The 21,127-nt window shown below is 34.3% G+C and overlaps 1 protein-coding gene across 1 annotated transcript in view; it reads left to right on the top strand.

Moving 5' to 3' along the window:
* BAZ1A (bromodomain adjacent to zinc finger domain, 1A) overlaps positions 1–21,127 on the top strand; it is a 66,861-nt gene that overhangs the window by 38,004 nt on the left and 7,730 nt on the right. The window contains exons 4-12 of the mRNA XM_012658312.1: positions 461–604; positions 2,956–3,060; positions 6,151–6,238; positions 9,862–9,996; positions 13,164–13,263; positions 14,015–14,181; positions 16,512–16,607; positions 17,372–17,510; positions 18,804–18,950. Coding sequence (XP_012513766.1) covers positions 461–604; positions 2,956–3,060; positions 6,151–6,238; positions 9,862–9,996; positions 13,164–13,263; positions 14,015–14,181; positions 16,512–16,607; positions 17,372–17,510; positions 18,804–18,950 — 1,121 coding nt within the window. The remainder of the gene's footprint in view (positions 1–460; positions 605–2,955; positions 3,061–6,150; positions 6,239–9,861; positions 9,997–13,163; positions 13,264–14,014; positions 14,182–16,511; positions 16,608–17,371; positions 17,511–18,803; positions 18,951–21,127) is intronic.

Below are 21,127 nucleotides of genomic sequence, written 5' to 3'. Positions count from 1 at the left end.
GTCCCAGCTATTCAGGAGGCTGAGGCAGAAGGATCGCTTGAGCCCAGGAGTTTGAGGTTGCTGTGAGCTAGGATGACGCCACGGCACTCACTCAAGCCAGGGCAACAGAGTGAGACTCTGTCTCAAAAAAAAAGAAAGATCTCAAACCAACAACTTAACTTTACAACAAAAGAACAGACTGAATCCAGAGCTAGTAGAAGGAAGGAAATAATAAAGAATATCATTTCTAAGAATCTTGATAAATTGAACTTTAGAATATTATGGTTTTACATTGTTTTAAATTATTTGCTTATATTGAATATTATAGATTTTCTTTTTGGTTAAATTGTTTATGTCAATCTGCCATAGTCTCTACAAAACAAAATAACTTCACTTGTTCAAAATAATTAGATTGTTCTGAAATGTTTGGTTGTAAAATAATCAAATGATTTGCATTTTTAAATGTATTATTTCATTTCAGGTTGCAGTGTAGGATCTTGGAAGTCCTCCCCCCATCACATCAAAATGGTTTTGCTAATGGACATGTTAGCAGTGTAGATGGAGAAACTATTATCATTAGTGATAGTGATGATTCAGAAACACAGAGTTGTTCTGTTCAAAATGGGTAAGTGATTTTTATTTTTTAAATTATCATATTGACTAATGATATTCTTTGAAATAATTTTTTTCTTCATCCCTCTCTTCTTTCCTTCCTTTCTGGTCATACTGTGGTTTACTACCCATCTAAACAATCTGGTCCAACAACAGATGCTAGAATTTCCAAAATTGAAACTTACCTAGTTAACTCTAATCAGCTGCTGAAGAGCAGTTTAAGCTGCTTCAGTTATTGTCTATATATTTTTGTTTACTTGAGAAAATGTATTCTGTACTTTAATTATTAATACTTAACTCCCTTTATGTTGTACATGATAAAGAAACTCTGTAACCGCCTAAAATTCAGTCAGTTGATGGCCTGTGTCAGCTGAGTGCTGTTGGACAAAAATATTACAAACATATATAAACATGTAATTTAAAATTTCAGCTAAGTCTGCAATTGATTAAAAGTTGTTTTACATATTTTAGCTCAGCAGCCTTTTCTGTTCTCCACAACAGCTATTCTAAATCTTTACTCCTCTATTCTTTTCCCTTTTAGGCATCTCAAACTTTAAAATGCTCTCTCCAGCCTGTCTTGTGTCATTCTTGCTTCCCTATTTTTAAAAGTGAACAGTTCCATAATATTCAAATAAGAAACCTGAGGCCACTCTTAACTATTTCTCTTGATTACTTTGCTCCTGAAATACTAGTGTCTATCAAGTTCTGTCCTTCATAACTGTGTGGTTCAAGTTCTCATTTTGTCTTACATGAACTATTGTAGCTGTAACTAGCATTGACTATGATCGGGCATTGTACTAATAGATTATAGGCCATCATTAAGGGCTTTGGATTTTACCCTGAGTAAAGCCAGTATTTTGAATAATAGGATGATAATGATTAACTTACACTTCTGAAAGATCACTCTGGCTTCTATGTGGAGAACAGACTATGGGGCAAGAGTGCAAACAGAGACACCAGTTAGAAAGCTTGTGAGAACTGATGGCAGCATGGACTTAAATGGTAGTGGTGGCAATAGAAAGAAGAGGTTGGATTCTGAAAATGCCACCTCTGTGAATGCATGCCACCTCTATGAATGTGAAGAGGCTATAAGTGGGGGTTATAGAGAAGAGAAGAAAATGATACAAAAAGAACTCTAAGAGATCAGGCAGAAGCACTGCTGGGAGTTCTGAATAAGAGTTTCTTGAAAATAGGAAAAAGACAAATGAGTTTTAATAAATTAGCAGTAGTTTAAGAATAACAGACTTGATTAAGAGTTAAGATAGTACTTTTTCAATAGGTGCCAATTTAGCAATTAATGCCTACCATTTTATACATAAGAGATTGATCAAGTATACAATAGATTGCACTTAGAAGATTATTACCAGTGGCAATATATAATTATATATAAATAAAGTACATATTTATATATAATGAATTATATAACAAAATAATTTATTTTCCCCATATTTTAGTAAATTAAAAAATAATTAATATACTAACGGAGAAAACCAAAACTTGGGTAGTTGCCTTACTGTTGCCTCTGAATCTTCTTTCATCCTCCTCATTCATTCGTCTTCTTGTGCAAACTATGCATACTCAGGTTCTTTTCTGTCTTCCTTTAAACTCATTTCCCCAAGATTTTCACATAGATTACTCCTTTGTATTTTTTTGAGATCTCTGCTTAAATACCAACTTCTTGGAAGGCCTACCTGTTCAACTTAATCAAGGATCATTATCCATATAAAATAGTGGCTCCCTCACCCTCTGTTCTTTTCACAGCACTTACCACCTATCCTGTTGTATATTTTTTTGTTTGCCTGTATCTCCCCACTATGTTTCTCTGTTGTTGACTACTGAATCTTCATTATTTAGAGTAGTATCTGGCACATTGTGGGCTCTTAACTATTGAATGAATGAATGAATGAATGAATATACCCTCAAAGGGAAGAAAAGATGAGAAGTTGGTGGTGATGGCGATTAAACGTGTAGCCTCTTTGCTAAAGTACATTATCTCCATTTTTGCTCTTGGATTATAATAGCTATGAAGATGAAAATTTAAAAGCAAATCTAAGAACTATTTTTCTTTAACAATTTTATCTAACCTAAACCAAGTACTCTATTCTTACTCATCTCTAGTTACTTTCTTCACCCAAGGAAAAGTTACTGAATGAGTAATTAAAATACTCACCTAAAATAAAATAGTTTAGTACTATTTTGGCTAATGAAATGGTGGTGGTAGGGGGTGCAGTAACCTATAAATAATTCTAGTTAAAATAAGAATGCATAAGATTCTATTACAGTATATTCTTACAAACTAGGATTCCACTTAAAATTTTATGTTTCCAAATTATTAACTGATTTGTATGGTTTCCCTCTTTTTAGGAAGAAAAAAGATGCAATTGATCCCTTACTATTCAAGTACAAGGTACAACCCACTAAAAAAAAAGAGTTATATGAGTCTGCTATTGTTAAAGCAACACAAATCAGGTAAAACTCAGTATCTTCTCTGTAGTAGTTTAAAGTAGAATAATTATGTATATGTTAGATTAAGAAGGTTTGATGTAGAAAAAATGGGTAGCTTGCAAGTGTTTGCTTCTCTTCTAAAATAAATGTACATTTAAATGCTCATAGACTGATTTAAATGAATCCTAATGGACTCTTTCAGCCCTTTGTTTAGGTTAACTAGTCTTCAGTCTAAGGAATAAGAAGGATTCAATTTATGAAGTACTTTTCATGAGAGAACTCAGTTTTCAAAGCTGAGAAATTTAATGGTGCTTACAGATGTGTCATGTTTGTATTATTTTATTCATTGGACACAAACATTTGATCATTCTCTTCCTACTACTTAAGAAAGTTAGCTGGGCATAGTGGCTAATGCCTATAGTCCTAGCACTTTGGGAGACTGATAGCTTGAGCCCAGGAGTTCCAGATCAGCATGGCAACATAGCAAGACCCCATCTCTACAAAAAACAAAAACAAAAAAAGTTAAATCATAAAAATTGAGTATCTTTAAAAAATCCTGTTTGAGGCCTAATCAAAGGAGAGGGGGGAGGGAAGGTAGTGAGTAGCTAAAACATAAAAGGAACTGACTCTAGTTTACATAGATATATTTTAGAAAAATCCCTATTGTTGCCTATTGGAGTTAAGCTCTTAGTCATCTGAAAGTAAGTTGACATTATCAGCCAGCTGTCAGCCTACCACCTAGGAGCCAATCTTAACATTACATTTAATATAAAAGAATGTTTACTTATTCTGTTATCCCTTTTGCCCCATATGTACTCACGTGTACAGAGAAAAATTGTAATAATGTAACTGTTGAGAGAATCTTGAGTCAGATACATCACTTTCTCTAGCTAAACTGAGGTGCGTGTGGTCGGTCGGTCGGTTGGTTGGTTAGTTTGTTGGTTCGGGGGGCCGTGATTAGTTTGAGATCTCTAGCGCATTCTACATTTTATAGTATATTGAAAAACTAGTATTCTCAAGTTAATGTTCTTGGATTATTTAAGCGTCTTTAATTTATTTAGTTTATGGGCTAATGAATAGAATAGTTGAGACCACAGATGTTTTCCTTATTCATGGCTGAGTTTTGTCTTTTTTGTTTTTGCTTTTAGTTCAAGGCATGTTATTTATATAATGTACACCCTATTTTATATTTTTCCTTTTTTTAACTTTTTTTTGAAAGATAGCAGATCTTTTTACTTTTTGACTTAAACTTTAAATATTATTCTGCTAGACTTTGGTTTCAGTCTCATTAGCTCATTTCCTTCTTAATCGTTGAGCCAAAGAATTATAAGATGAGAAAGTTATACTTGGTAATAGAAGACTTAAATGACTTATAGCCCTTTGTTAGCATCAAAAGATAGTACAGTACTATTCTTTTAATAAAGAAATGGCAATATTCCTCTAATAAAGAAGACTTGAGATGCTAGAGTAGCACTGACAAGTAGGACTTTTTGTGATAATGCAAATACTATGTGCGCTGTCCAGTGTGATAGTCAGTATCCATGTGTGGCTATTGAGTACTTGAAATGTGGTCCTTGTTCTCATGGAACTTTAAGTCTAAGAAACGTATACAGTTGTCCCTAGTATCCAGGAGGATTGGTTTCCAAAATCTGTGGATGCTCAAGTCCCTGATATAAAATAGTGTAGTATTTGCGTATAACCTATACACATTCCCTTGTGTATATTAAATGATTTCTAGATTACTTATAATACCTAATACAGTTATACTGCATTGTTTAGGGAATCATGACAAGGAAAAAAAGCTGTACGTGTTTAGTACAGAAGTAATTTTTTTCAAATGTTTTTGATCCATGGATATGGAGAGCCAACTGTATACATTTTGGGGAGGGCAACTATTTAAAAACTCTCCTCTGTGGTTTATTAATTCATAGAAGCTTTAAACTAGGCTTTTTCTTGAAAGGCATATGTTGAATTCAATTAAAACATTTACTTTCCCCCCACCCATTCCTCTCATCTGGCCATGGCTGGCATGTGGGGAGCGGAGTAAAAAAAAAAAAAAAAAAATTTACTTTTCTCCAGAAATACTTACATGTTTTTTATTGTTTTTGTTTTGTTTGTGGTAGTGTTTCTTGTTGCAATTGTTATTTTTAATTTGAGGGCAAGAGAGAATCAAAAATAGTATGTTTAAGGATCTTAATTTAATTTTTTTTTTTTTTTTTTTTGAGATGGAGTCTCACTCTGTTGCCCAGGCTAGAGTACCATGGCGTCAGCCTAGTTCACAGCAACCTCAAACTTCTGGGCTCAAGTGATCCTCCTGCCTCAGCCTCCCGATTAGCTGGTACTCCAGGCGCATGCCACCACACTTAGCTAATTTTTTTTTTTTTCTGTTTTTAGTTGCGCAGCTAATATTTTCTGTTTTTGGTAGAGACGGGGTCTTAAACTCCTGAGCTCAAGCAATCCTCCCACCTCGGCCTCCCAGAGTGCTAGGATTACAGGTGTGAGCCCGGCCTCAATTTTAATTCTTTTTAATTTTCATCCCACTAATTTGTTGGCTCCCATATGAGATTTAGATGCAAAATGTTTTAAGATTTGAAACAGTACAAAAGCAATTCATGTAACCAAAACGTCTGTACCCCCGGTAATATTCTGGAAAAAAAAAAATTGAAACAACTCTGTTCAACTCTGTTTACAATATCCATCTGAATGTTGATTTACAGTGCTGAGAGTTATATGCTATCTGGTAGTCTACTGCTTGTAATCTTTAAAAGAATTTTCATGGTGATATTTGTAGGGGTGATAATCTAATTCTGCAAAATTTTGTTTACTCTCTGTAGTATATTTTCCTTAAGGTTTATCTGATTTCTAAATGGCTCCTGAGCAACAAATGCATACACTGTTTTTGTAATAGGCTTTTCTAATAGATCCACTGAAGTAGATCTTATAATTTCCTACATAAAAACCTCTGTATAAAGCTTCTCATAACTTCTACATAAATTCTATTTAGAAGATGAAATGTCCTTCAATTCCTAGAGTTGAAATTCATGTTATAAGTTTACAGAGATTATGGAGTTTGGGTTGAATTTTTTGATACTAACACTACCTTTCTCCCTATAGCCGGAGAAAACACCTATTTTCTCGTGATAAACTAAAGCTTTTTCTGAAGCAACACTGTGAACCACAAGATGGAGTTATTAAAATTAAGGTAATCAAATAGTGAAATTATGTGTTGAAAGAAAGAAAAAAAGAGAAATGGGTAGGTTTACAATGTTATAACATTGCAGAAATGTCATTTCAAAGATGGTTGAAGATAGCTCTCTTTTAAAAAAATTTGTAGCCAGTTTTTATTACTTTTTAAAATATTTATTAGGTTAATTGCTGGTTATATAATCGCTAGAATTCCTAGGTGGCTCAGTTACTACCATGTTTTTTCCTTATAAGAAAGATCAACCAGGACAGGTCAGAATAGATAGAAAACATGGAAAAAGAAAAGTTAGGGAGTGGGGCAACTATAGCTTTCTAATACTAATACCTATAATGTACTTACAAATAAGAGATAGATTCAGAGAACAATGCTAAAACAGATCCTACTTAGACAAGAGAACAATGTGTAATAAAAAGAGCATCATTGGCTGGGCACAGTGGTTCATACCTGTAATCCTAGCACTCTAGGAAGCTGAGGCAGGAACATTGTTTGAGCTCAGGAGTTCAAGATCAGCCTGGGCAAAAGCAAGACCCCATCTCTACTAAAAACAGAAAAATTAGCCGGGCATGGTGGCACACACCTGTAGTCCCAGCTACTCAGGAGGCTGAGGGAGGAGGATCACTTGAGCCTGGGAGTTTGAGGTTGTGAGCTAGGCTGACACCATGGCACTCTACTCAGGGCAACAGAGTGATACTCTGTCTCAAAAAAAAAAAAAAGAGCATCATGCCAATACTGAGCAGATAGATTATATTTTAATAGCCATTGAGAGGGGAACAAATCCAGTTTTAGAGATCTCACATTGTACACTAAGTAAAAAGTTAAATGGAAACTAAAACTAATTTTTAAAGTGTGAAATACTCAACTCACACTGGGATAGAGCTGGGAATGGTAGTGCATGCCTGTTGTCCCAGCTACTCGAGAAAGGATCTCTAGAGCCCAGGAGTTTGAGGCCAGCCTGGGCAACACAGAGAGACTCTGTCTCTTAAAAAATAAAAAAGAACCAACAGCAATAGAATGGGTTAGAGAGATGTTTGCATTTGTCACAAATTAGTCATTACATGCTTAAGATTTGTGCATTTCATTGTATGCAAATGTTATATCAAAAGAAGAGAAGTTTAAAAAAGAATATGAGTTTATATGAAAAGTAACATTCAAATCTCTAAAGGCAAGATAAATTATTTAATAAATAAAACTGGGACACTTGGTTGAAACAAATGTTAATGTTAAACGTGCTTAAGTACTTAGGAAAAGCAATAAAAAAGAAATACCAAGGATGAAATTTGAGTGGACAATATAATGTCATGAATAGATTTCCAGGGCAATCGCTGGAGGAAAAATAACTTCAGTGAATATAGTGAAAAACTCAATTAAAAAAAACCATAAACACCCTGGTAGAAAAAGGGAAAATAGACATGATCAAAATTCATTCACAGTGAATGAAATATGAAAACTAGAAAACAGAGTCATCTGGAAAATAAATTTTTAAATGTGAGCTTATTTATGTATCTGTCTTGACAAGAGGAGAATGCTTAAATTATGCCCTATTTATAGTGTTGGATATCACATAGCCATATTAAGTGATGCTTACAGAAAATTTTAATGACTTAGATACTTGTAATAAATGACTAGAACTGTGCCTGGCACTTGGTAGGCAGTCAGTGAATATATGAATAGCTGTATATGTATATTGTAAACAGCCAGTTGGCCAATTCCCCTAATTTACAAGGGTCTCTTGCACATCAAAGAGCAAAAAGAACCCATTTGGAAAATGATAGTGAAAGACGTTAGCAAGTATTTCACCAAGTAAAAAGTCAATAAACATAGAAAGAAGCTCAACTTTACTTAATAAATAAGTGAAAATTAAGGTGACAGTAAATATTTTTCAATTACAGTATAATAAAAGATGAGTGGATATTTTGGTGTACCACCCATGTGTTTTATAGTCAAAAGGCAAGTCTGGGGTTATATAACCATCTCTATGGAATCTGCTTTAATGTGCTTTATATTGAAACGTAAAGGGCAATTCAGCAGTTATGTGGGATAGCATATGACCATCTTAGTGGAATCTGCTTTAGTGTAAAAATCTTAATAGATTCTTAGTTTATTACGATAGCCAGAACTGATTGAATTTTAGGTGTTAAAAGCTGTTTTCTACCAACAAAAATATTACATAGGAAATTGATTTCCCAGAAGTGTTCCTATTTGGTATCATTATTTTCTTATACATTTCCTGGAAGATATTTCTGTATATGGCCTTTGTGTTTTGAGGGGTGTTGGTTTTTGGAGAGAAAGAAAGAATGATAATCTTGGCCATTAGGTCAAAAATAATAAAAAGTCTAGTATCGGATACCACCATGCCCAGCTCCATTCTATTGCTTTTTTACTTAACACTTACTTATCCCAATGTTAGTTGAATATTTCATATTATTGCTTTTTTAAAGCCCTCCATAATTTCCTCCAATCAGAATGTATTGCTTTTTATTTTATACTTCAAGTTACAGATGGAAGGTAAAAGGAAAGAAACTAAACTCTTAGATTTAGCAATTATCTAACACTATACCATTTCTGGTAAGAATGAGGTTGACTTCTGAACTTAAATTCTGAGTTGAAATTTTATAGGAATTTGTAAATATTTCTGCTGTTATCTAGAGCAACTTTAAAATTTTATACATAAAGTGTTTATCATCCCAGCCTGGAATGAAAATCTAAATGTTCAGCAGTTGGTAAATGATTAAGAAAAATGTATTGGGTTAATATAGTGGATTTTTTTCTTAAGAGATGGGGTCTCACTATATTGCCCAGGCTGATCTTGAACTCCTAGGCTCAAGAGATCCTCTCACCTCTGTCTCCCAAGTACCTGGAACTATAGGCACGCGCCACCATTCCCGGCTAATACAGTGGATTTTTTTTTTTTTTTTTTTGAGACAGAGTCTCGCTCTGTTTCCCAGGCTAGAGTGCTGTGGCATCAGCCTAGCTCACAGCAACCTCAAACTCCTGGCCTCAAGCGATCTTACTGCCTCAGCCTCCCAAGTAGCTGGGACTACAGGCATGCGCCACCATACCTGGGTAATTTTTTCTATATATTTTTAGTTGTCCATCTAATTTCTTTCTATTTTTAGTAGAGACGGGGGTCTCTCTTTTGCTCAGGCTGGTCTCGAACTCCTGAGCTCAAATGATCCATCTGCCTCGGCCTCCCAGAATGCTAGGATTACAGGTGTGAGCCACCGTGCCCAGCTATAATGCATTGGATTTTTAATGGATTGATTATTTATTCACATAGGAAATCTCAGACAGCATTAGTCAAAAGCAAAACAAACATTGATTTATTACATTGTTACATAAATGTAATTTTGAAATACAAGAAACTGTAGAAATGTTAAGGTATTTTATGGTGAATTAATTTTTGAATTATAGCTTTCTTTCTGATAAGGCTGATTAATTATATAGTTTAAAAAAGGATTGGGTAAACCAAATAAAATGTATTTCACTACACAGTTAATGCATGAAATGCTAATGTTTTGACTTGGTCTTCAACAGCATTAATAGTGGTCATATGACAAGTTAAAGCATATCTGTATATGGTTTACTAATGTGTTGTTATTGCACTTTGTCTTTTTATTAAGGCATCATCTCTTTTAATGTATAAAATAGCAGAACAAGATTTTTCTTATTTCTTCCCTGATGAACCACCCACATTTATCTTCAGTCCTGCTAACAGACGAAGAGGGAGACCTCCTAAACGAATATCTATTAGTCAAGTAAGTAGAGAATAGATAAAAACTACATTTTAGCTGTTAATAAAAGTGTTCAGAATGAAGAGCTATGTTTGGCTCCCCTCACACCCGAAATCTGTAGGAAGACACTTACTGCTTTACAAGAAAATGTGAGCATGTACTGTATGTTGATAACTGCTCAGCAGTGAGGCTTATGGAAATTTCAAGTGAGAGTTAGACATGGCTCTCATGCCACAGAGATGTTATTCCAAAATGGAAGCAAGCATATAAGCAGTTACTGAAATGTAAAGCAGGATAAAATGTGGGAAATAAACTATAGAATTGTAGTGTAAAATAAAGAGCAATAAATTCTGACTGGAGGATATTATGGAGGGCTTTAAGAAAGCAATAATGGGCCTGGTATGGTGGCTCATGCCTGTAATTCTAGCAGTCTGGGAAGCCAAAGTGGGAGTATTGCTTCAGCTCAGGAGTTCGAGACCAGCCTGACCAAGAGCAAAACCCCATCTCTACTAAAAATAGAAAAAGTAGCTGGGCATGGTGGCGCATGCCTGTAGTCCCAGCTACTCGGGAGGCTGAGGCAGGAGGATCGCCTGAGCCCAGGAGTTTGAGGTTGCAGTGAGCTCTGATGACTGCACTCTAGCCAGGGTGACAGAGTGAGAACTGTCTCAAAAAAAAAAAAAAAGAACGCAATTATGCTTGAGCTAGACAAAATATAATGTTTCTAATGATGAGGCAAAGTAATGGGAAAGGTATTTGAGGCAGAAGGAGGAACATGAACAAGGATTATGAGGGATTCATTTGTATGGCATCAGTAAGTTGCATGGTTATAGTATGGCTGAACTATAAGTACATAGAAAGATGTAATGGGCAATGAGGCAGAAAATCTGTAGTTATTTTTGAGGCTCTCTAATTTCTCCATACAGTCAAAATGATACTAAGATATTCTTTCCATGATAATATCCAATTTGCTTAAATATTTAATTATTTGTCTTATGTAGGGGCTGAAAATAGGCTTTAGCCCAAAAGTGATGGCCTAAATTTAAATGTACCGATTCAGTGTATGTGATGAGACCGTAGAATGCAAAGTAAATCTTCCCTAAAGAAAACTCCTTGGGGAGTTTTAGAACAGAAAGAGAAGGGGCAGTTTAGGGTGAATACTGTGTTTAATTCTGTGCTCACCTCCCAGTTTATCTTACCCATCTTTTGCAATACGGAATTTTCTTCCTTCAGGTGGGTCATTGCCATTTCCCGGTTCAGGGAACAAGGACACTATGAAAGCTTCTGGAATTGGGCAAACTAATAACTAGATGCAATTGCCTGAGTTACAGAATATTTATTTTGGATTATTTCTAATCCTTTAATTCCCTTCCTTTTTATTTATTTTCTCTTATCCTCATTGTATACATTGCTTTTGTTTTCTTCTGCTAGTTATGGATTGCTGATGGCTGTAATGATTTACAAGCCAGGTTCCTACTGCTTCTAAGTATAGTTTACAGCACAGTCAGCATGATTTAGAAATTTGTTGAAGAATCTTGGAGTCTTTTCTAGGTTTTGGTTAAGTGTTGGCTCAAAGAGTTGCCTGTGCTGTAAGAAGAAAATAAAAAACCTTAGAGAATGTTGCTTCTATTGTTCTTTCTTTCCTTTCCCTCAAGCCCTTCTGTCTCTCTTCTCAGTACTTTCTTAATGGCACACTTACAGTTTTTCTACCCCAGATGAAGCCTGTTTCCTTCTTCCGAATAATTTTCAATACAATAAACTGCTTTTAATTTTATTCCTAAGCACTTTATTATATATATTGTCTTCTTTAAGCCTCCAAGTAGCTTTTCAAAAAAGGCAGGTTGGGCATGGTGGTGCATGCCTGTAGTCTCAACTACTCTGGAGGCTGAGGTGGGAGGATACCTTGAGCCCAGGAGTTCAAGCGGAGCCTGGACAACATAGTGAGACACATACCCCCCTCTTAAAAAAAAATAGGTAGGATCTCATTTTACAAATGAAGAGATAGGCTTAAAGAGATTAATTCACTTTTCTCAAAGTAACATAATGTAAAAGATGGGATTTAAATCTGACTTCAAAACTAGCCTCATGTTCTTTTTGCCTTGCTTCATGATACAGTATGATGTTAATAGTGTTATTCATTGACTTTCTAGCCATTTAGTTTTCAATATGAGATAAAGTTTAGAATGATTAATTACTGCTTTCATTTTCCAACTCCAGTGCAATTATAAATATTTCTTTTGGCTGTTTGGAATTTCCATTTCAGAATTTAGCCAAATTCTGAGATTCAAGAGGTATTTACTCAGAACCCTGAACTTCAGCTATTGTAATAGGGCATTTTAATTATGTAAGATCTGTCTTCCCTGCTAAGCTGTAAGCTTTGTGAAAACAGGGACCAAGTCCGTCTTATTTATCACCAAGATTAATTAGTACAATGCCTGGCACATGCTAGGTACTCAGATATTTAAGTGCATTATTTATGTTTTATTACATTTATAAGATGAGAGATAGTATAAGAATACTACACAAATTAATCAGGTTAGAGACATCATTCTCACAAGAAATAAAGTAAAACTAAAATTTTGACATTGTTTAATATTGGCCACAAGAGTGTTTCTGACATGTCTTTTCTCTGCCTTTTTTATTTTTTATTTTTTTAGAGACAGGCTCTTGCCTCCCAAGCAACTAGGACTATAGGCATGTGCCACTGCCCCCAGCTAAATATTTTATTTTTTGTAGAGGCAGGGTCTCACTGTGTTGCCAAGGCTGGTCTTGAAAAGTGATCCTCCTGCCTTGGCCTCCAAAAGTGCTGGGATTTTAGGCATGAGCCACCATGCTCAGCCCTCTTTTATATTTGATGTCTACACCATCTAGTTCATAAAGTAACCTGGAACATTTTTTGTTTTTCTAGTGCATATTTGTAAAGCTCTCCCTATATATTGCCAGTTATTTTTTCCTGGGATATTTTTGTATTAATTTATAGAGCTATAGAATTAACTCATGTTCTGTTTATTACTATGATTAGAGTTATTAAAAGTTAAGATATCCTTTAGAAAAAATTCATTTTAGTATAAAGAAGATACAATTGGTGAGGACTTTTAAATTTTTTGTTCTTTATTTTTACTATGATAACCAAGCAAGCCATCAATTTGTATAATTTGTGATTTACAACTTTAGTTTCTTGTTTTGTTTTTTAGGAGCACAGTGTTTCTAATAAACAGACTATTGCAGGTTATAGGAACAAAGGTATCAAAGAAAGAGACAAACTTTTGAAACAAGAAGAAATGAAATCACTGGGTGAGTTTTAACATTTCTAAAAACTGATTAGGAACAAGAAAGACTGTTTCTCTGCCTGAGTGGGGGATGTTTCTAAAATAACATTTCTGATTCATTTTTTTGGAGTGTAAATATTTTTTCTCTCATAACTTTTTTTTTTAATAAGAACCGTTCATCTCTTAAAACAGTATTTCAGGGGGGGAGGAGGGGCAAGGGCAACATACGTAACCTAAACATCTGTACCCCCATAATATGCTGAAAAAAAAAAAAGTATTTCAGAATATAACATATTCCCTATTAAACTGCTTAATGCTAGATTAAGCAGAAGTTGGAGTTTCCAGGGCTTACAAATTGGGGCCATTTTGTTTGATTCACACAGCCTTATAAAACATTACTTCCCAACCCCGAATATGCATATGAATCACTTGGGAATCTTGTTAAAATGAAGATTCTAAATTAGTTGGTGGGTGGGGAATGAGATTCTGCATTTTAACCAGGTGATAACTTTGCTGCTGGTCTTCAGATCACACTTCAAAAGAGTGTTGAGTTTGGGGACTTAAAAAGGCAGGGATATATTTGGCCCAGTACAGTAGTTTGTCTTAAACTCAGCCAATTTGCTTTTTTCATTTTAATCACCTGCTGGCTCCCTCCAGGAATTTTGTCTCTACTAATCTCATTTAACCTTAAATTATTTCAGGGTCCTCTTATGTCAAAAATATACCAAGTGTTATTTTCTGTCTATATACAGTTGTAAATTTGATTTTCTTCACAGCTTTTGAAAAGGCTAAATTAAAAAGAGAAAAAGCCGATGCCCTAGAAGCAAAGAAAAAAGAAAAGGAAGATAAAGAGAAAAAACGGGAAGAACTGAAGAAAATTATTGAAGAAGAGAGACTAAAGAAAAAAGAAGAAAAAGAAAGGCTTAAAGTAGAAAGAGAAAAGGTATTCATTTGAGTATATTAGCTATGCTCTCTCTATATAGTAATATTACTTTAAATATTTAAATTCATGGTTAATTTTCAAATACTTTTACTACTTTCATTCATGTTTATTAATATGAATGCATAGAACGCTGATTAGCAATATTTATCTCCCTTTTGCTATAGAAAATTTAATAAATGATTTAAGTTTCAACATACGTCTGCATGCCTTTATACCTCACTTAAAACCTCTTTTAAAGTGCAATTCTAAATGTTTGTCTTCATTATTTACACTTCTAAATTTAGGGAAGATGATATATGTAAAACTTTAAAAGATAAAATACATAGTTTGAAAAATGTTATAAATTCTATGACTAACAAGAATTTTTTTTTTTTTTTTTTTTTTGAGACAGAGTCTTGCTCTGTTGCCGGGGCTAGAGTGCTGTGGCGTCAGCCTAGCTCACAGCAACCTCAAACTCCTGGGCTCAAGCGATCCTTCTGCCTCAGCCTCCTGAGTAGCTGGGACTACAGGCATGTGCCACCATGCCCAGCTAATTTTTTTTATGTATATATTTTTAGTTGTCCAGATCATTTCTTTCTATTTTTTAGTAAAGACGGGGTCTCTGTTCTTGCTCAGGCTGGTCTCGAACTCCTGACCTTGAGTGATTCACCTGCCTTAGCCTCCCAGAGTGTTAAGATTATAGATGTGAGCCACCGCGCCCGGCCAACTAACAAGAATTCATTAGTGTTCCTATCCTCCTTGAAAAATAAGGTGTTTGTAATGATAGAGTGTTTCAGCAAATCTTTGATTATGGTCTTCAGTGGTAGATATTCCTTAGAGAATTCTGTAGCTCGTTTCCTCCCAAAGTCAGTCTTTTTCTTAGGTTTTCTGGGATATTCACAAGTAGACTTAGAGAATCATGTTACACACTGTTCTCATTTAAATTGCCTATAGTTTCTTGAATTTTTTCAAATAGGCCATTGAGGTGGTGTTGGAGGTCTAATAAACGTTTACAACAGAAAATGTAGAGAACAGAAAAATTACCTGTCGGCCAGGCACAGCGGCCGAGGCAGGAGGATTACTTGAGCTCAGGAGTTCGACACCAGCCTGAGCAAGAGTGAGACCCCCCTGTCTACTAAAAATAGAAAAAATTAGCTGGGCAACTAAAGATAGAAAAAATTAGCCAGGCGTGATGGCGCTGTGTGCCTATAGTCCCAGCTACTTGGGAGGCTGAGGCAGGAGCATTGCTTGAGCCCAGGAGTTTGAGGTTGCTGTGAGCTAGGCTGACACCACAGCACTCTAGCCCAGGCAATAGAGCGTGACTCTGTCTTCCCCCAAAAAAAGAAAAAGAAAAATCACCTGTCATCTAATGATAACATTTAGAGATAGAATTAACACTTTGATTCATTTATTTCCAGTGTTTAATCTGGGCCTTAAAAAGAGACATCATTCACCATTTATAATTTTATATGCTTTTTTCATCTAGCACAATCATAAATATTCTTATATGTTATTAAATACTCTAAGTGGAATTTTTAGTGACTCCGTAATAATTCATTAAATAGCTATAGCTAAATGCTTTACAATTTTTTGCTCAAAAATAATACTGCTGTGTTCAAATTTCCACATGAAGTCATTTCTTTTTTTGGACTATGTCCCAGGATAAATTTGTAGAAGTAAAATAATAGGTCAAAGGGTAAGAACATTTTTAAGACTTTCTATACACATACATAGCTAAGTGTTTGCCAAACGTGCTTATTTACCCTCTTAGGAACAATGAATAAGAATGCTCATCTTACTGTGTCATACAAGAATTATTTGGGGTGGGGGACTTATTTAAGCAGACTATTCAAAGCACAGTAAGTTCTGTAACTATCTAGGCATTTTATGTTGAAACTTTGATATTTTATTTATACTCTGCTTTATTAGAGACCTTTTGGGGATCAACATTTATCTTGCAGTTTTAAATGTTAGAACCAAGAATTAAGGGTTTCAAGAGACCAAGTGAGTTAAGAGCAATAGTCTGGATTACAAGAAGTCATCTATCAACTGTATTCTAATATTGATGCTTTTAATTATTGTTACCTCTGTGTGCCTCTAGGCTGTTACCAGATTCAAGTGAATCTTGAAAATAACAAATGTATTACAAATATAAGGGGAGATTTTATTTTAGATACTCTCATAATGTACTTGCTTTGACGGGATCTAATTGATTTGAAGTAGGGAGAGAGCTACTATAGGCAGAGCCAGATTAAATTAATATTTATTCAGGAGATTTTCTGTGCCAGGGATTTTCAGTCTTTATAGCATTATTTTGATAGGCATTATTATTCTTTTTTTTTCTTTTTCAGGAAAGAGAGAAATTACGTGAAGAAAAGCGAAAATACATGGAATACTTAAAACAATGGAGTAAACCTAGAGAAGATATGGAATGTGATGATCTTAAGGTATAAACATGTTACGTGATGTTTGGCACTTACATGTTTTATATGCCCTATGTAGCTTTGCTGATAAAATCTTTCTTTTATTTAATAGTGGCCTCTTTTCTTTATATTTAACTGAGAGGAAATAGTCAATTAAGCAAATTTTTATACTTAGAATTCCAGGGTAGCATTGTAAGTGTTTTATTACAAGCTTTGATAATGTTTCTTATTCTGCAGAAATAATTGATCAGTTTTTGTGATAATCCGGTAACCACTGTAGCCAGGCATGCATTTAGCTTGATTGCTAGGTAAGGATTTTAACTATTTCCAGAAATAGCCAGAGTATCCAAACCAAACTCATTCATTTTAGCTTTTAAGGAACCATTCTTAAATCAGTAGATGGTGGATTAATCATGTTCCATAGTGTAAGGAGATACTGCATTGAAGATAGTATTTCATAGCTAATTTGATTTCAGAATCTAGGTTAAGAGACCCTCTTAACTAGGAAATGTTAAGAAATATACTTCAGCCTAAAGTTATGTTCTTAGTTTGAGGAAGAAAAATGTCCCCTTCCCACAGTCCCTTCCTAGGGACTGTGATTTAGTAAAGTTGGAATAAGTTCAAGACATCTATAATTTTAAAAGTTCCAAAGGTGATTATCCAGGGTTAAGAACTACTAGTCTACATGGAATAATTCTTAATAATTAGATACAGAATATGTCATAATATCTACCTATAAAAATTTCTGTACTTGTTCAAATAGTTATATAAATTGTTTAATCTTACAGGAACTTCCAGAACCAACTCCAGTGAAAACTAGACTACCTCCTGAAATCTTTGGTGATGCTCTGATGGTTTTGGAGTTCCTTAATGCATTTGGGGAACTTTTTGATCTTCAAGATGAGTTTCCTGAGGGAGTAACCCTAGGCAAGTGCTCTAGTTATCTATTGCTGTGTTCATCCTAAAATTAGTGGCTTAAAAAACAAATTGTCTCTCAAAGTTCTGTAGGGCCAGTGGACTTAGCTCTCCAGGTCTCTACTGGGGTCTCGTGTTACATTCAGACAGTGCTGGGACTGGAGTCATCTGAAGGCTCGACTGACTAGATGTTCTAAATGGCTTCTTCATGCACATGTCTGATGCTTCAGTCCTCTTCATGTGGCCTCCCATTCCATCAGAGTATCTCGTACTTCTTACATGGTAGCTGAGAGCTCCAGGAAACAGGAAGCAGAAACCACTAGCCCTCTTAAAGGCTAGGCCTAGAACTGGCACAGCCTTACTTCTGCCACTTTCCACTGGTCAGAGGAGTGACCAGGCCATCTAGGATTCAAGGGGGTGGTGGAATAGACTCCACTTCTTGAATTGGGAGTGGTATATATGCGTGTTTGCCAACAAGTTATTGCCTACCTTTAATTTGTAATTATGTTTTGCCTGTGTACTTACATACTTTTACTTTCTATAAACATTTATAATAGAGTTTAGTACAGGGAGAGATCTGAATCAAATTTTGAATTTTTAGCTGTCAGATGGCAAAATAATTTTCTTAAGATCCATGTAGGGACCTTCAAAGACAATTATAATGCTTTTATAATGTTATATTTTTATAATTTTAATAAGAGTATATTCTCCAGGAGGGCTTTGAAATTCTTCAGTTTCTCTTTATGAATTAAGTGAGGCATGAGTCATTGTGCCTTACAAATTAAAAGGTCTAAACAATGCTGGTTTGGGTAAGAAGTTTAAGGAAGATGAATTAGATAAGAAACATTTACTTATAACTTGGATACAATATTAAGATTAATAATATCTAATACTGATAATGACCTCTCCTATGCATGGTTTACTAATCAGTTATGTCCCACCCACATAGCTCTCAAGAATAGGGGGGACAATAGCAAATCTTTGTGTTGTTCTTCAGTATAGAATAAAATTTGTTAAATGTGCCTTAATTTGTGCCTCAAATTTAAATTTAGATGAAATATTATGTTGACCTATTGAGGCTATTTTGGCTTTCTTGAATGAGGTGACTTTCGCTTATGATTTTATTATAATTATAAATTGTTTTCTAATTTTGGCTTGGATAATATTTGGCTCTACTTTTATAAATGGACACTTAAGAAAACAGTTGCACATACTATTGTTGATTAAATGTTCATTATTCCGGTGGAGTTGTTTTTTCAATACATGAACAGAACTTTAAATTCATTTTAAACATTTTATTCACAGAAGTGTTAGAGGAAGCTCTTGTAGGAAATGACAGTGAAGGCCCACTGTGTGAATTGCTTTTTTTCTTCCTGACTGCAATCTTCCAGGCGATAGCTGAAGAAGAAGAAGAAGTAGCCAAAGAGCAAATAACCGATGCTGACACCAAAGGTCAGAGTTGAACATTATTGCTAATTGAACCATAATAGTATTGTCCTGAAATTAATTTTTGAAAGTTATTTTAAAATTAAATTGGCTTTTACGCTTATAAAATATAGTTGTTCAGGTTACCCGATGTTGAATTATATATTAACAACATATTATCAGTTGTTTTATAAAAACTTTGTTTTAATGTAACCTGTTTCCAATGACTTTAAAGATATTTTCCCCAATCTGTCTTGCTTTTATTCCTTTAGATTTTTCCTGATTTAGGAGCATTACAGATTTTGTTTATCAGTATCCATAATCCCAAGAGTTTCTGCTAAATAGCACTGATTTTTTTTTTTTGCTCCCACCTAGGGAAATACATTAATTGTTATCCTTATTAATACTTTAAATTGAAAATACTACTGCTGATTTCATTTCAGATCTGACAGTTTTCAGATCAGAATTAAGTAAAATTTTATGTTTTTATTTCGCTGATTGGTTTGAACTAGGAATTTTTGCCCTTTAAATTCTGTACTTTTAAATATATAGAATCAGTATGCGGTACATGTTAATATAGGAATAATTCTTGAGGCAAACACTTTATTTTTAAAACATTGTGTTCACTATTAGGATTTACCTCAATCAAAGAAATAGTAAGCATTTATACTAAGAGATTGATTTGGCTTCCTGAATAATACTCCATGAACTTTGGCACATATGAGATTTAGGACCGGAAGCTTGATAAAACAATACTTGAGTGTGCTACATAAAAATTTACAATAATAACTGTTAGGAGGCATCTTGATAATGGATGTTGGTACAAAAAGATGGGACATTCCTCCATTTCAGATCCTTTTGTTGGTCTTAGATAATTCAAGCTCATCTTCTTTAATGACTAGTCCCTGAAGCAACAGAATATTGATGAATATGCATCTGATATTGGTGGCCTTTTGATTTTATGGCCTGAGTTCAAGCAAAATACATTCTCTAACTTGAGTGCTAATCACCATAGTTTCCTTATTAAGGCCTATTAATCACCATACATCCCTTATTAGTCAATTAAATGAGAATATTCATTCTTTTAGCCATTATGTCGTATTTATTAATGACCAATATCATCATTAGAGTTATTGATCAAGTTCTGGCCTTAATATAAGACATAAACCTGTATTTAATTCAGGATTTGAAGCAGATCAATTTTGTAGTTTTAGAAGTCATGATGGAAAAAAGTGTGGTAAAAAGGAAATTGTGTTGGAAAATCAGCTAGCATAAAGGAAAAAATATGTAATAGAAGTGATTTTGGTATTTGTATTGTCATTATATTCATGATTTTTTTGACCTGTGATTTTTATAACTATTCCTATATAGGACTGTCTATAAATATAAGATGTATCTCTCTGAATAAGCATTGGCCACTAAATAAAGGTTTTAATGCTCCATTTGAAAATACATATTTAAACGTTAGGGAGAAAAAAAGGACTTTGGCATTTTTCACCCTTTTCTTACTTCCCTGTTGTTATTGGCCATATTTTACATTGTTTTTTCAGTTTCAGTAAGAGCCCTAACCTGTTCCCCAGGTATAACTTTATTTTTCCTCACGTATGTTCTCCCATCTCAGTAGCAAAAAAGGTTTTCCACAGTCTTCCCAAAAGCAATTGAATAGTCAGCTGGGATTAAATATTCTTTTACTTATGCTTTATCTGAACTTATAAGTGTTTCCTGCTATTTCTAACAAGGGAAAAGAATGAATTTATTTTAGTGATGAGAAAACTAAGGCTCAGTGAGGTTATTTACTGAGGATCACATAGCTGCCAGTAAGTGATGAGAGACTGCATTGTTTCATTTAATCCTCACACCACCCTTATGAGGTATATATAATCATTTTCTGCATTTTAAACATAAAAAAACTGAGACTTAGCTTAAAGAAACATGGCTAATAAGGAAGTAATGGAATACAAATGCAATCTGATTCTGATTCAGAGCCTCGTAACAACTGCGCTATATTGTCTCATGATATGGTAAAGAAGTTAAAAATTTAAATATTTGTTTCCCTGCCATAGCCTATAAAATTATCTGTCTTCAAGAAGGTTTAATTTCTTTGGCCCTTGGTCTCCCTGTTTTTGTATCAAATCTTGGAAATTGTGACTAGCAATTTTAAAAATCTTTTTTTAAGTATATCAGTTCTTCTCTTTAGTCTTTTT

This window comes from Propithecus coquereli, unplaced genomic scaffold (assembly GCF_000956105.1).
Source record: "Propithecus coquereli isolate 6110/MARCELLA unplaced genomic scaffold, Pcoq_1.0 Scaffold116, whole genome shotgun sequence".
NCBI lineage: Eukaryota > Metazoa > Chordata > Mammalia > Primates > Indriidae > Propithecus > Propithecus coquereli.
This window is presented reverse-complemented; position numbering and strand designations above follow the sequence as displayed.